At 44.8% G+C, this 17,124-nt stretch overlaps 1 protein-coding gene across 1 annotated transcript in view; it reads left to right on the top strand.

Moving 5' to 3' along the window:
• Nucleotides 1-16,738, top strand: part of LOC147017407 (arf-GAP with SH3 domain, ANK repeat and PH domain-containing protein 2-like) — a 105,285-nt gene extending 88,547 nt beyond the window's left edge. Inside the window, exons 25-28 of the mRNA XM_085847038.1 lie at nucleotides 5,325-5,392; nucleotides 6,396-6,517; nucleotides 6,761-6,883; nucleotides 13,686-16,738. Of these exons, the coding sequence (XP_085703164.1) occupies nucleotides 5,325-5,392; nucleotides 6,396-6,517; nucleotides 6,761-6,883; nucleotides 13,686-13,760 (388 nt within the window). The 3' untranslated portion in view covers nucleotides 13,761-16,738. The remainder of the gene's footprint in view (nucleotides 1-5,324; nucleotides 5,393-6,395; nucleotides 6,518-6,760; nucleotides 6,884-13,685) is intronic.
• The last annotated feature ends 386 nt before the right edge of the window (nucleotides 16,739-17,124 follow it).

The following is a 17,124-nucleotide window of genomic DNA, read 5'->3' as shown; positions in this document are numbered from 1 at the left end:
TTTAATCCACTCGTGCGGGCCCATAGGTGCAGCTTCGTGCCTGCAGTATCAGGTCCCCAGCATCAATTGTGATGTCATATCAAACGAAGAAGAGGAATTGTGATGCCCCTCTCTCTTGCCCTCCCTCTCTCCCCCCTCCTCTCTCCCTCCTCATCTCTCCCCTCCTCTCTCTCCCCTCCTCTGTCCCCCCTCCTCTGTCCCTCCCCTCTCTTGCCCCCCTCTCACCCCCTCTCTCGCCCTTCTCTCTCTCCTCCTCTCTCCTCTTGCCCCCCTCTCACCCTTCTCTCTCCCCCCTCCTCTCTCCCCTCTCTTGCCCCCCTCTCACCCCCCTCTCTCGCCCTTCTATCTCCCCCTCCTCTCTCCCCCTCCCCTCGCCCTTCTCTCACCCCCTCTCACCCCCTCACCCCCTCTCACCCCTCTCACCCCTCTCACCCCTCTCACCCCTCTCACCCCTCTCACCCCTCTCACCCCCTCTCACCCCCTCTCAAATCAAACGAAGGGAAGGAATTGTGATGCCCCTCTCTCTTGCCCTCCCTCTCTCCCCCTCCTCTCTCCCTCCTCATCTCTCCCCTCCTCTCTCTCCCCTCCTCTGTCCCCCTCCTCTGTCCCTCCCCTCTCTTGCCCCCTCTCACCCCCTCTCTCGCCCTTCTCTCTCCTCCTCCTCTCTCTCCTCTTGCCCCCTCTCACCCTTCTCTCTCCCCCCTCCTCTCTCCCCTCTCTTGCCCCCCTCTCACCCCCTCTCTCGCCCTTCTATCTCCCCCCTCTCACCCCCTCTCACCCCTCTCACCCCTCTCACCCTCCTCTCACCCTCCTCTCACCCTCCTCTCACCCCCCTCCTCTCACCCCCCTCCTCTCACCCCCCTCCTCTCACCCCCTCCTCTCACCCCCCTCCTCTCACCCCCTCCTCTCACCCCCTCCTCTCACCCCCTCCTCTCACCCCCTCCTCTCACCCCCTCTCACCCCCTCTCACCCCCTCCTCTCACCCCCCTCCTCTCACCCCCTCCTCTCACCCCCTCCTCTCACCCCCTCCTCTCTCCCTTCTCTCTCCCCTCCCCTCGCCCTTCTCTCTCCCCCTCCCCTCTCTCTCCCTCCTCTCTCCCTCCCCTCTCTTGCCACCCCCTCTCACCCCCTCCTCTCACCCCCTCCTCTCACCCCCTCCTCTCACCCCCTCCTCTCACCCCCTCTCACCCCCTCTCACCCCCTCTCACCCCCCTCCTCTCACCCCCCTCCTCTCACCCCCTCCTCTCACCCCCTCCTCTCACCCCCTCCTCTCTCCCTTCTCTCTCCCCTCCCCTCGCCCTTCTCTCTCCCTTCTCTCTCCCCCTCCCCTCGCCCTTCTCTCTCCCCTCCTCTTTCCCTCTCCTCTCTTGCCACCCCCTCTCACCCCCCTCCTCTCACCCCCTCCTCTCACCCCCTCCTCTCACCCCCTCCTCTCACCCCCTCCTCTCACCCCCCTCTCAACCCCCTCCTCAACCCCCTCCTCAACCCCCTCCTCAACCCCCTCCTCAACCCCCTCCTCAACCCCCTCCTCTCACCCCCTCCTCTCACCCCCCTCCTCTCACCCCTCCTCTCACCCCCCTCTCACCCCCCTCTCACCCCCTCCTCTCACCCCTCCTCTCACCCCTCCTCTCACCCCTCCTCTCACCTTCTCCTCTCACCTCCTCCTCTCACCTCCTCCTCTCACCCCCTCTCCTCTCACCCCCTCCTCTCACCCCCTCCTCTCACCCCCTCCTCTCACCCCCTCCTCTCACCCCCTCCTCTCACCCCCTCCTCTCACCCCCCACCTCTCACCCCCTCCTCTCACCCCCTTCTCACCCCCCTCTCACCCCCTCCTCTCACCCCCTCCTCTCACCCCCTCCTCTCACTCCCCCTCCTCTCACTCCCCCTCCTCTCACTCCCCCTCCTCTCACTCCCCCTCCTCTCACCCCTTCCTCTCACCCCTTCCTCTCACCCCCTCCTCTCACCCCCTCCTCTCACCCCCTCCTCTCACCCCCTCCTCTCACCCCCTCCTCTCACCCCCTCCTCTCACCCCCTCCTCTCACCCCCTCCTCTCACCCCCTCCTCTCACCCCCTCCTCTCACCCCCTCCTCTCACCCCCCTCCTCTCACCCCCTCCTCTCACCACCCTCCTCTCTCCCTCCTCCTCTCACCCTCCTCCTCTCTCCCTCCTCCTCTCTCCCCCTCCTCTCTCCCCCTCCTCTGTTCCCCCTCCTCTGTTCCCGCCTCCTCTGTTCCCCCTCCTCTGTTCCCCCTCCTCTGTTCCCCCTCCTCTGTTCCCCCTCCTCTGCCCCCCTCCTCTGCCCCCTCCTCTGCCCCCCTCCTCTGTCCCCCCTCCTCTGTCCCCCCTCCTCTGTCCCCCCTCCTCTGTCCCCCCTCCTCTGTCCCCCCTCCTCTGTCCCCCCTCCTCTGTCCCCCCTCCTCTGTCCCCCCTCCTCTGTCCCCCCTCCTCTGTCCCCCCCTCCTCTGTCCCCCCTCCTCTGTCCCCCCACCTCTGTCCCCCCACCTCTGTCCCCCCACCTCTGTCCCCCCACCTCTGTCCCCCCACCTCTGTCCCCCACCTCTGTCCCCCCACCTCTGTCCCCCCACCTCTGTCCCCCCACCTCTCGCACCCCCACCTCTCGCACCCCCACCTCTCGCACCCCCACCTCTCGCACCCCCACCTCTCGCACCCCCACCTCTCGCACCCCCACCTCTCGCACCCCCACCTCTCGCACCCCCACCTCTCGCTCCCCCTCTCTCACCCCCTCCTCTCTCACCCCCTCTCTGTAAATGTATTCACAAATGTCTACCAAGCACAACGATTAATTTCAACCTTGGGATAAAAACAGCTTTCAAACCTTGGGATTAATTAATAATTAAATAATAATCAAACCTTGGGATTCATTAATTTATTCAAACCTTGGGAAAGAACAGCTTTCAAACCTTGGGAGACACTTGGGAAACAGCTGAAATGGATGAGGAAGAACCATATAATATCAAACTTTGAAAAGGCACATACCCAGGTCCCCAGTGTCGATTGTAACGTCATACCAAACGAAGAAGAATTGTGACGTCAATCCTTCAAAAAAATTTTTTTTTTAATGAAACAAACAATTGTGACGTCATTCGTGATGTCATAGCACCGTGTCCTGTCATTGGTTCACAGATACATGGCGTAACTTGGGAACCGCTCGTCCAATTGATATCAAACCTCGAAAAGGCACATCCGCGGGGCCCCGGCAATATTCCTGGCAAGTTTCAATCCGATCGGACCGGTGGTCGTCTGGTTATTAATAATTTTGGGAAAAAAATGGCATAAGGTGAGAAGGTGGAACGACACCTTCAGCTGCCATATATACACCTTTTCAACACTGAAAAAGCAATAAAATGGCCGTAACTTGGGAACCGCTCATCCGATCGATATCAAACCTCGAAAAGGCACATCCGCGGGTCCCCAGCAATATTCCTGGCAAGTTTCAATGAGATTGGACCGGCGGTCGTCGAGTAACGGCGGTCGCAGACAGACAGACAAACAGGCAGACACACACACAGAGATTGCTGGAATTATAGATAGATGACTGCGTAGTGTGTTACTTATGGTTTTCTTTGATACTGTGGTCCCAGCTCTCTTCAGGTCATTGACCAGGTCCTGCCGTGTAGTTCTGGGCTGATCCCTCACTTTTCACCAACAGTTTTGCACCAACAGTTGTTTCCTTCTCACCAAGCTGCTTGCCTATTGTCCTGTAGCCCATCCTAGCCTTGTGCAAGTCTACAATTTTGTCCCTGATGTCCTTGGACAGCTCTCTGGTCTTGCCCATTGTGGAGAGGTTGGAGTCTGATTGATTGAGTGTGGACAGCTGTCTTTTATGCAGATAACGAGTTCAAACAGGTGCAGTTAATACAGGTAATGAGTGGAGAATGGGAGGGCTTCTTAAAGACAAAACTAACAGGTCTGTGAGAGCTGGAATTCTAACTGGTTGGTCGGTGATCGAATACTTATTTCATGCAATAAAATGCAAATTAATTATTTAAAAATCATACAATGTGATTTTCAGGATTTTTGTTTTAGATTCCGTTTTTCACATTTGAAGTGTACCTATGATAAAAATTACAGACCTCTACGTGCTTTGTAAGTGGGAAAATCGGCAGTGTATCAAATACTTGTTCTCCCCACTGTATATGTAAAAATACCATGCGCAGACAGTTACCATCTCCAATTTTGAAAATTCCTCCGAGAAAAAAAGTTATGACGTCAAAATATCTCCGTTAATGGAAATCTCCTAAAAAATTATCTCTGAAACTCGGCAAGCTTTTTGAATTCTGTTTGCGGGAATCGAACAGGGCATTAGCACAGATGAATTACCGCACGTATGATACATCACTATGACATCATATAAATTTTTGTCATTCCTATTTTTTGACATTTTTTGTTTCACAACCCAGAGTTTTCATCGGATCTTCGTGAAACTTGCCATGTATATGCAGAAAGCCCACGCGCAGGCAATAACCATCTCCGATTTTGGAAATTCTTCCTAGAAAAAAGTTGACGTCATAATATCGCCGCTAATGGAAATCGCCTATACCATTATCTCCGAAACTAGGCAAGCTGTTTGAATTTTGTTTGCGGAATTAAGCCGGGCATTAGCACAGATAATTTATCACAAACCTGATACATCACAATGACATCATATTCGTTTTTATGACGTCATCATTAAGAGGACAAGGATCTTAGCTCATTTGAGCTTGTTCAATGACCTTTTCTGAAAAAGTGGGGAGGGTGTTGCAGGATGTTTTTTTTTTTATTATTATTTTTTAAAGCATCAATTTGGATTTTATTGCCTGTAAATTTGGTTACTGCTTCGTTCTGTTCATTTGTTTTGATTATATAAAACTGCATTCTCAGGTCATGAAAGGATCTTGTGCATATTTTGGCTGAAAAACAAAGACGTATTAAGACTGAACAAATCAACACTATGTTTAACAACCCATGGTTCAACCAGACTCGGTGGTATTGTTAGAGCGTCTGCTCTGAATCTGGGAAGTCAATGGTTCAAGCTTTGGTCACGTCATACCAAAGATTTAAAAAATGGTACTTGCTGCTTCCTTGCTTGATGCTCAGCATTTAAAGAAGATGGAGCATGTGGGCAAACAAGTCTAGGTCGGCAACCATTGCACAGGTTTGATGGGCCCAAAGGCCTCCTCCTTCGTTGAAAGTACTGAAATTATAATGCAATGCATGAGTTTTTAACCTGGGACTGCAGCATCTTGTCTTGAGTGCTGAGGTAAGAACCCTTTTTTCCTGAGATAGTTCTTGTGTTTGAACTCTGCCTTTGTCCCTCTCTTTAGAAGCTCTGAAGGCGCAAGCAGTAGCAAGTCTGTTCGAGGTCCACGTGTATTACCCCCTCATCCTCCTGGTAAGGCTCCTGCAGATATACCTCAATTTGCTATGTGAGAACCTGCTGATATTGATGATGGTCATTTTTGTCAACGTTCTAGTGGTTCCCATTATCAACGAGAACGACACTCGGTTCGCGCATACCTCCACCAGGCGAAACAGTTTACATTTTGTATCCCACTGATAGGCTAAATCTGCATCTGCATCTGTATCTGAACCAAAATCTAATCTGCTTGTTCTTGTTATCAACCCAACTCATCCACCAAGTTTTGTCACCACTCGTCCACAACCTTTTGAAATATCGTGCTATGTAATGTTTTTTGGACTCATCTCTCAATGTTGAAGAATCATTTTACAAGGAAATCTAACAAAGTGGAGGTCATTCAGCCTATCATGCCGGCACGAACACCATACTAATTTATCGACACAAAATCCAAGGAAGAAAAGGCAAAAAAAACGTTTTTAATTAATAAGTTATTTTTTTTTTTTTTTTTTTTTTTCGTTTTTGTAGTTTTTTTTTTTTTTTCACCTTTAAATTTTTAATTTTTTTATTTTAAATATTCAATTTTAATATTTAATTCTAGATCTTCACCAAAATCGAACCAATTCGCCCTTGTCACATATCCAAGCAGTCCACAACTTTTTGAGGTCATGCTCATAGACCGACAAGCAGCCAGAAACAGGTGAAAATACAACCTCCGTCTACCTTCGGTGGCGGAAGTAATTGATTGGAGTGTGAGGGAAATGATAATTATGCAATGTAACGGAATCTTTTCTGACCTTGGATTTGGTGAAGTGATTCACAGATTTGCGTTTGGCAATACAAGGGATCATTGATACAATAAGGGCAGCTTCCTGCGCCAAAGAACTGACACAAAGCAGTCGGCATGTAGAACTTTGATGCAAATACTTTGTTGGAACTATGGAGCAGAGGGAAAACTAGAATCCTCAGACTTGTAGCAATGACATGAACCCAACTTCATAAATTCTTTAGAAATGTGCCCTTTCTTTGCGATGCTCAGTCAGCCAAAAGCCATCTGGTGATGTCCTGCAAGCTCCCCAGCTACCTTCTGATGTACCACCCACAAGCCAAAAGCCTGAACACTCACCCCCTCCTCAACCAGCACCAAGGAAGGCAGCCTTGGTGAGCATGAGTTTCAAATGTTGTTTTTATTCAAGATAAGTTTTATTGTGAAGTGTCGAATACAGAAAATAATTGAAAGTAAGTGTCATTTGTAAAACACGGACTCGTGTCCGTGACATCGGACCGTGATTAAAATGTAACAATGTGGTTGAGTCCCTGAAGTGATCGACACTTTCGAGGAATTTCAAAACTTGGCAGTTTTGTGGTTTTCATTATTAACGATTCGATGGTGTGATTTAACAGAGCCAACCAAGACAGCGACGAGCCAGAGCAATCTATGACTGCCAGGCAGACCACATCGATGAGCTGACTTTTGATGCTGGTGAAGTCATTGTGGTGATGGGACAGGAGGATGCGAAGTGGTTTGTAAGTGCCATTGTTCCCGATCTGTTTAGTACCATTTTCATATTCGCAAAAGACACTTGATAGTTTTTGGCAGTTTAAATGCAAACGTGCACCGATTTGTTAACCTTTTGAACCCGAGCGGCCAGTATACTGGCTGCTATTCAAACTTGCACATACCCAAGCGGCCGGTTTGCTGGCCACTATTCAAACTTGCTCATACCCGAGCGGCCAGTTTGCTGGCCACAATTCAAACTTGCACATACCCGAGCGGCCGGTTTGGCCGCTATTCAAACTTGCTCAGACCTGAGCGGCCAGTTTGCTGGCCACTATTCAAACTTGCACATACCCGAGCGGCCAGTTTGCTGGCCACTATTCAAACTTGCACATACCCGAGCGGCTGGTTTGCTGGCCGCTATTCAAACTTGCACATACCCGAGCGGCCGGTTTGCTGGCCGCTATTCAAACTTGCACATACCCGAGCGGCCGGTTTGGCCGCTATTCAAAACCCCATATACCTGAGCGGTCGGTTTGCTGGCAGCTATTCAAAACCCCATATACCTGAGCGGTCGGTTTGCTGGCAGCTATTCAAAACCCCATATACCTGAGCGGCCACATTTTTCTCTGGATCCCAGGGTTGGGGAGCCAAAAGTCTGAGGAGCTCAGGGTTTAAAGGGTTAAAATGTGTTTTAATATGTAGAGCAAGTGATTTTTCTTTTTCCGTAAAAAAAAAATTTTTGTTTCAAACAAGAAATTCCGTTTTTTCTTAATGGAAAAGAAAGTGTTTATTTGTGCATTTGCATTGGAAAAAAATCCAACTTTCCTCAAGTCTCCGTACGTAAAATCCTTCATGGCATCCTGTGCGGTTTATTTTACTACTTGTATAAAAGCCCGTCCAAAATGATGAGTTAGAGTTATTTTATTCAAAATATTCAATGGGACTGGAAGATATGATGTTTCGTCTTCAGGGTATTTTTGGGTCCTCAGGGTTTTATGGGCCTTTTGGGCCCTTGAGATCTTTTGGGTCTTTTGGCAGTAGTGAACACAGTCGTGTTAATAGATTGGCTTTTAAAACCATATTCAAATCGTCCTTGTGAAGGGGGACAGACAAATACACAAATACACACTGCTTTATATAGATCAGGGAGACACAAAAATGTGTACACAACCCGTCGCTTCCCTGACGAGAATACTACAACCGGGGGAAGGGGGAAGGGGGGAGGGGAGGGGGTGCGGGTATAGTGAGGAGGAGGGAGTATTGTGGGGATGGGGTCGGGATTGGAGGTAGGTGACAATGAAAATATCAGAGTTTATACTGTACATGTGAGAAGATAAGACGTACAGTTTTACTCCTCAACTCCCTGCACAGCTCAGCTCTGCCATTAAGCTTGGCCCTGTGGCTGGTCAATGGTTTCCAGTGTCCCTTGAGAGACAAAATTCTTCTTTGCCTTCCAGTGAGTTCCAAGACATCCATCCATCGCAACATCAAGGATGGTGGTCTTGAACGCATTCCACAACTCTTCAGGATTCCCCAAAGCACCCAGACCTCCCCCCCCCCCCAAATCCCCACTCAGCCTGTTCGTAAACTCCTCAGCTACCCTCTCATCCTTGAGCTTGCCAACGGCCATATGGGGTGATGAATTGAATTTAACTTTGATTCTGCTCTCCAGAAATTGTTAGATTGAATTTATTCAATATTTACTCTCAGCAGTTGATCGAGATTCACAGCGATGCTCGTCTGAAGCAGCTGCAATTAACTTGATTGGAGCATTGGCTGTGCTCACGCTCTGGGTATTCACTGTATAGATGATATTTCTTGTTCGTTGAATAGTAGTGTATGTTAGATGTTTTTAGCAGCGTCTCGTGTAGCGAACGCTGCTCATAGAGAGCTCGGCGTTGTTGGTCTTCTTCTTCTTCTTCTTCTTGTTCTTCTTCTTGTTCTTCTTCTTGTTCTTGTTCTTCTTCTTCTTGTTCTTGTTCTTGTTGTTCTTCTTCTTCTTCTTGTGAAGACAAAACCCCAATCTCTAGGACTCGGCTCTTGTATATACAAGATCCGGATCTCCTTAAATACTGAGCACATGTACACATCCTCACATAGACGGTGCCTTTTGAGAGCGTCTATCATGAACTTTTAAATATATTCGGACATTTGCTTTAAAGTTTCGAAAAGTTCACGTTACTATTTAAAGGATTCGCTATATATGCTAGATATCCCTTATTGTCGGGTGTGTGTGTGTGTGTGTGTGTGTGTGTGTGTGTGTGTGTGTGTGTGTGTGTGTGTGTGTGTGTGTGTGTGTGTGTGTGTGTGTGTGTGTGTGTGTGTGTGTACAACGCGAGGCTCCACAGCACGAACCAGCGAACCGATTTCGATGAAACTTTGCCAAGAGGTGGAATATATACTGGGAATGTGCGCGTTTGAATTCCGTTGCCAAGCAACCACCCGTTGCTGTGCAGCGGCCGAAAAACCGCGTACAGTATTTTCAATACTTGTCCTTCAGTTTTGAATGTAGAGAAACGAGACTTCGGAATTAAACACTTCGAGATATTCGGAAAATTTTACTCGAGCCGATTTTTGATTGAGGTTTTATTTTTCAAATGGTAGTCCTTCAAAAATCGGGTGTCTATTTGCCATCATTTAAGGTGTGTATACAGTGTTCGTAATGAAATACACCGTCGTTCCACCTTCGATCTCTCCTCGATCCAAACGTTAATGACCAAAGTGAAAAGGATCCAAAATAAATGGAATCGCCGGCATTTCTGTCTTTGTGGATTTCTAATAATATGTTTATTTATTTACCGAAAACGATTCCACGATCCACACACCACCTCCAATTATTTATTTATTTACCGAAAACAATTCCCCACCCACACACCACCTCCAATTATTTATTTACCGAAAACGATTCCACGATCCACACTCTGCCTCCAATTATTTATTTATTTACTGAAAACTATTCCACGACCCACACTCTGCCTCCAATTATTTATTTATTTTCTGTAAACGATTCCACGATCCACACACCACCTTCAATTATTTATTTATTTACCGAAAATGATTCCCCACCCACACACCACCTCCAATTATTTATTTATTTACCGAAAACGATTCCACAACCCACACTCCGCCTCCAATTATTTATTTATTTTCCGTAAACGATTCCACGATCCACACATCACCTTCAATTATTCATTTATTTACCGAAAACTATCAAGACCCACACACCACCTCCAATTATTTATTTACCGAAAACGATTCCATGACCCACACAGCACCTCCAATTATTTGTTATTTAAAGTGGGAGTGGCGTAGGAAAGTGGGCGTGGCTTATGAAAAATATTGTGTGGCTCAGGAGGTGTGGTCAAACAAGAGCATTGAGAGAAGTTTATCGGGTTTTCCGTGTGTATGTGTGCGTGTGTGTGTGTGTCTGCAACGCTTGGCTCCACAGCACAAACCAGCAAACCGATTATTTTTCAAATGGTAGTCCTTCAAAAATAGGGTATCTATTTACCGTCATTTTTTATGAGTGCCAGTTGGCAAAATACGCAATAGGAAAAATCTTTCCAGGCAGAGGAACAATTGTATGTGAACCAATACGTCTTGGCAATGAATCTTTGTCGGTGGATCGGTCAGAATGAAAAGCATCGTATCCAGCCCTTCGATCCTTGCAAATCCCTCGTCACCTACCGGCTTGTCGTATTGTAATTTCGTAAATACATTATGACGGGTTTCGCTATTGGCTTAATCAAGGCACGTGACGAAATATCAGAAGTTGTTGTTGTTTTTTTTTTAAATTGTTTTTTAATTTTTTTTTTTTGTTAGCCGACAAAACCTTTAGGACGCTGCTCTTGGACACATTTGTCCTTGTTTTTACTACTTTTCGTAAATGCGCTGTAGGAATTAAGTCTGTGGAGAATCACACATACAAAATCATAGAATATAGTCGTAAATATTTTTACTTGTACTTCAACCAAACTTGACTTTTTATTTCTATTTTTTTTTTTTTTTGTAATTTACTACACTGAAAACACCCACTCTTATTTCTTTTTAATATTATTATTATTATTATTTTTTAATTTAATCATCCTTTTTTCTTTGTTTTTTAATTTTTATTTTTTAAACTGAAAACACTCCCTGGCACTCACTGATGAACCACTGAAATTTGATGAAGATCTGTTGAGCCATCTCTGAGAAAAATGGTGATGCATACAGCCAAATCGTAGGATTCATCTTTCACCTTGTCAGATTCCGTTTTCCATTTCAAGTCATCGATTCTGTGAATTCTGTCCGTTTTCTGCGATCATGGAAAAATCACTGGCTCTAAAATGATTGTCCATTTAATGCTGTGGCTTTGGTTAAGGCCCAGTCACACCTTGACGTTTTAGCCAGCAATGGCAACGTATCAAAATGTATGTAAAACGCTGGCTTACGTTGAACTTTTGATTTTTTTTTTTTTTTTAAGATTCGGACGTATTCATGACATATTAGTCGTATGCATAACATATTAGTAACGGACACAGACCGTTTCGTTGTCTTATAGATAACTTATACCAATGAATGCTTAGCCTGTTGTCGGCATTCACAACCAATGCCCAACGATAGTCTAACTTATGCATAGCGCGCTGCACGTATCGCCGACGATCACGTGGCGTAGCCTATTAAAAGGCTGCCGCACAATGATTCAAATCATAACCGCTGGAGAAATGGAAGTGTCAACATCGCAGTCACACCTTGGCGATCTTGCCAGCATATGCCGACCTCTGAAAAATGAATCTAAAATGCTGGCGCACGTCGAATACGGTATGGGTAAGTTTGGTATACGTGAATAGAACGCTAAAGTACGCTATCATACGTCGTAGTAAGTGGAGTACGTCTTGTACTTTTAAACGTGTTAAAAATTTTACGACGTACTTGCCGTATGCCTCACGTTCCGCATGCGATGGGAATAAGTTGTACGCACGATATGCGATCGTTGGCACACGCCGACAAAAGTTACTTGTAAGTTACTCATAAGTTAAAACACGTCAATGTAATGGTTAGCGTCAGTGTTCCAGACTCCCTGTTTTTTTTTGTTGTTTTTATCTTGCCAAAACGAAGTTTTTGCAAGATATGTTAGTCAGCTTGTATGTTTTTTTTTTTGTTTTTTTTTTCTTGTTTGTTTGTTTGTTTGTCTATAATCACGTCAAAAAAAATTTGCAGAGCACAGTTATCATTGGAAATTTTTGTAACTTCGCATATCAGAGGCCTATAGAGGTCCCTTTCAGTGCACAACATTTTGAAGGTCAAGGTCAAAGGTCAAGGTCACTGTCGCAAATCAGGGGAGTCGACGAAACCCTTATTTTTTGAGTAATTTTGATCGGATCGTCTTCAAACTTCATGGGAATATAGTTCATGGTCTGGCGCTCATCTGATTAATTTTTGGTGGCGATTGGCCTTGACCTTCATGGTTAGCACCTGAGGTCAAACATATTTGACCCCAACGTCAAATTTTCAAGTTTTAGGAACCATATCGTGTAGTACCTCAAGTTGAACACCTCGATGAGTGCTTTCTCGATATGTCAAGCTTGAGACATTATGACATCATTTGGTGACGTTATGAGGCAAACGCATATTTTTCATGGTTACTCTGTAGAACGATTCTCATCGGAATCTCTCGTAGGCAAATATTCCTCAAGGAGTCGCTCCTGGTGGATAGCAGCTCTGTTCACCTCAGTGTGACCTTAAAGAAGTCACATGTGGTCACCTTTTGGCAAGATACGGGTCACCCTGCGGGTGACATTGTTTTTATTTTTTTCGTCGGTATGACGGTGATGTTGACACTTCGATTTCTAGTGCGGTTATGATTTACATCGTTGAGCGGAAGCCTTTTAATTATATTATATTATAACCACACTACAAATCGAAGTATCAACATCACCGTCATACCGAAGAAAAAAAACAAAAAAAAAACAGGGAGTCTGGAACACTGACGCTAACCATTACATTGACATGTTTCGACTTATGAGTAACTTGCACGTAACTTTTGTCGACGTGTGCCAACGTTCGCATATCATGCGTACAACACGTTACTCATAGGTTAGAAATAAGTTTCGGGTACGCTAAACATTACCTCGACGTGTTTCGGCTTATGAGTAACTTACAAGTAACGTGTGTCAACGATCGCGTAACATGCCTACAACTTATGGCCAGCGTTATGCGGAACTTGTGAGTCATACGCTGGCATAAGTCTTAAAATTTCAAGCATTGAAAGTTTGAGGACAACCGAAAAGTACAACGTTTAATGCCAGCATACTACGACGTATGGCAGTGTTTTTCAGCGTGCTTTCAATGTTATCAAAACTTACCCATAACGTATTCGACGTGTACCAGCGTTTTACACAAATTTTCCAAAAATCGGCACAAGCTGGCTAAAACGTCAAGGTGTGACTGGGCCTTAAGCAGGGCATTTCATCAAAGAGCGAGTACACTGTCGTTTGCAGATATTATGCCGGTTGTCACTTATGTTGGTAGACACTTGTGGACATCAAAATGTTAGCTTTGTATTGCTCTTCCATTTCCCTAGTTTTTGTAAATAAAACAACAAACAAACAACCCCCACTCTCCCCCCCCCCCCCCCCCCCAGTAATGTTACAAGGAGAAGGCCATTGTGTCACCAGTACCCTGGCCAAATTCTAAATTCCTGAGACTTAACTTGATTATGGCAATCGCAGCAACATCATGTCTCCTCTCCCCCAAAAATGACGCAGCAAGCAGCCAACATTGCATATGTGAGAACGTCCAACTTGAATTTTTAGTTTTAAGTTTGATTTCTGACTTGTCGTTTTACAGAAAGGTGAAATTGAAGGCAATCCAGAACGCAGCGGTCTCTTTCCATCGGATTTTGTTCACTTCCTACAGGACTGATGCACAGACTGGGTCCAGGTTGAGTCCTTGCATTCTGTCTGCGACCCCACTCCCCGCCCCCTTACTTCCTGCACTTTGTGTCCTCACAGAACTGGAAACCCTTGTGTCACCGGCGTTGGTTAACTATTACGATTAACGTATGACTCGTAATCGGGTGCCGCGGTTGGTACTGTATAACCATGGCCGGTACAGTTTGCTTCACGCCAGAACTTGTTTGGTCCAATAAGTAATTAGCTTTGGGATGGTAGAGCCCGCGAGCGCTCTAAACCCAACAGGCAAGTTGTGATTTCTTGACGTCGACTTTGTACGTAAGTGTTTGTATTTGTGTACATGCAGTTACTCTACTTCACCGTTTGCAGCCGAAGGTTTGGGTTCAACTGAGAGGTTCAAGGTCAGTGTTGCAGACCTGATCGTTTTTCACTGTGAAGAATGCAAGCCATGCCTGCTTTTCTCCTCTGATGCATGCATTTTGTGTTTATTTTATTTTCTGTTCCCAGCCACCGACTGGTGTTCAAAACTCATAGCGTCTCAGGTGTTGTTGCTTTTGGTACTATATTTTTTATGTGTCGTTCAGAGCAGTTGACAGTCTGAAGCAAAGTTATCGGTATAGAACTTTTAGTGCCTTCGTTGTTCTTGTTTCAAGTGACTGGATGTGTCAGAAAAAGCTTAGTGCAGCTTGCGACTTGTGTTGGTCGTTTCTGCTGCTTATCGGTGGTTACTCTGACGTTCCAAATGGTTTGGTTCAAATTGTCAGGTTGTTGTTGCTGCATACTATAGATCAAGAAAACAATGTGATGTCACCTTAACAAAATCTATGTCTGTTTGTTTGTTTTCTTTGATTGATATTGTTTTTGTATATACATATATATATATATATATATATATATATGTTTTTTTTTGTCATTACATTTGCGTGAATTAATTGATATGGGTATTGGCCAAGCTATTTTTTTTTCTTTTTAATTGTTTTTTTCATCTGATCGAAAGTTGTAGTATTTATAGTTTATGCTCGAAGGTAAATAATTGCTCAGTTTGGCCAGTCAGCTTTGGGGCCACTTCTTTTTTTTTGTTTGCTGATATGGTGGGATTTTTAATTCCTTCTCCTTCTCCTCATCCTCCTCCTCCTCCTATTCTTCCTCATCCTTCCCTCATACATACCCCTTTCTCTTCTTCCTTCTTGCCTTGTCTTCCCCACTCCTTTTCATTCCAGTTTACCCTCATCACTCCCATTGCACATGTAATTTGTGGATGACCCCTTGTTTAACTCGTCGAGGTTTTCACTCCTGCAACCTTTCATGTAATGTGTGTAAAAATAATGGCATGCTCGTCATGAATGAATCTACTGCCGCTTTTTTTTTTAATTGCAAGGCTTTTGTTTTACCCTCTTAACAGTCTCATTTCAAAGATTTCCACTTTTTGGCATTCATTTATGGGTCGAATGATGCATCTTTAACTTCAACTTTAGTTACGATCATTTTGCTATCTCTTTAAAATGAGTGGGCTACCCACATGGTTTTTATAATTTAAAATTCATGAAGGGCCAGATTTTGAAGTTGCGGCATTCAAAATGTGCATCCAAGCTGACCCAACTGGAATGGCCATTGAGGCCATCTGAGACTGCAGCAAAGCGTTTACAACATGAAGCCTACGTCACGTGTAAATTGCTCGCTATTCTTCAAATATCGACGATCACTGTAATCTTGCGAGTTCATTTTGTTCTTGCAATGTCGAGTGAGTTGAGGAGAAATAATTTTCTATCATTCAAAAGTGGTTTACGTGAAAAATAGTATTCATCGACGGCATTGTTTTTAATGATTTGTAGCGGAAGCACATTGGAAGGAGAGATGAATAAACTTCCGCTTGTTTGATTGTCCATCACAAAAACATATCCTTTGGCTACGTGTTGAAATTTGGGGATGTGATGACCTTTCCTTTAGTTACGTTGGGTGAGAAGCTTGAACGGCCAAGTAGGTGAGGTATTAGACGGTCCTGGGACCCTCCTTGGCTGCTAACGTGTTGTATGAACAGGCCTAAAAAGTGCAGCTTCAGTAAGCCTAGCTTTTATCCAAATATTAAAGCCATTGACATTATAAAAGTATGCAGAGTTCTCCTGCCATGTTGATATTTTTTGCACCCAAACTTGATGGTACTGCATCTGTGCCATATTACGGTATTCTGCTGTAGACTCAGTGATGCTTGAGCAAACTTTTGACACAATGCAAGATCGGGTTGTGTTGCTGACCCACATTTTGGACAACTGACTAACCATGCAGTTGCCATCACAGATATCGAAAATCTCTTCCATTTTCCCCCCCCCCTTTCCACCCACCCATCCCCCACCTCCCACAATCCATAATCAAATGCACCCTTGCCGTACGTGTCCTCACTTTGCTTGCCTCCGTCTTGTTCACTGATGTTATCAAGAGGATATTTCTAATTTACACTTCTATCTGACCTCCAACATTTTTATTTTACTTTAAGGAGGCTGTCTTAGGTATGTTTAATTTTTTTTTGGGGGGGTGAGGGTGTGTGGAGGGCATTGACTCTTACCTGTGGTGTAAGGGTCTGGGTTATAAATGTGAAAGTCCATTTCCACATTTGTCAAAAATGAGAGATCAAACGAAGATGTAGGGTTTTTTTTGTTTGTTTTTTCTCTCTTTGCACATACTTGAAATAATTCTCTTGATACTAGCGGATTCCCAACAAGCATGAAATTTGCTGATCTGTTTTGATATAAATATATATATATATAAAAATGCAGTATAACATGTTCATAATGATTAATTTCCTGCTCGGTAACCTTCACATATTACTTGTTTGACTTTAACACTATGGTACGTCTTGAAAAGGCTGTTGGATACTCAGATACTAAAATTTGTTTTAATTGTTCACTTAAAAAATCTGAAATGGAATTTTTGTTGTTTGTTTATTTTGTTTAACTGCCTTTTCCTTGAAATAAATAATTGTTCATCTTTTCATCGCTGCCTTATGTTTTTTGCTCACGGAAAAGAAAAAAAATGGTCCCTTTATAGCTCCTGCACTTTGTGCAGTTCCAGCAGACACTGATGATATTGGGTGTGATTCCACTTTCCATAAGCCTCAACACCTGAAGTTGAGGGTTGATAAATATATATAACCTCTGCTTAGCCCATTTGCCATGATAAATAATTATTCTTCAAAGATCAAGTTAACAATACTTCATAATGCATGACTCTTCTTTTGAATAACTAATCAGGTGGTGGGTGGTTGGTTGACGCAAGATCATTAAAGTCGTTCACACACTTGGCCTAACCAATGAGATATCTGTACGAAGTTCTGGAGCATTGGAGAAAAAAATCTCAGACCGATCGGATTGACAAAAAGA

The sequence above is a fragment of the Eptatretus burgeri genome, chromosome 11 (assembly GCF_056783735.1).
Source record: "Eptatretus burgeri isolate ZD-2024b chromosome 11, Ebu_testis_v1, whole genome shotgun sequence".
Classification (NCBI taxonomy): Eukaryota; Metazoa; Chordata; class Myxini; order Myxiniformes; family Myxinidae; genus Eptatretus; species Eptatretus burgeri.
This window is presented reverse-complemented; position numbering and strand designations above follow the sequence as displayed.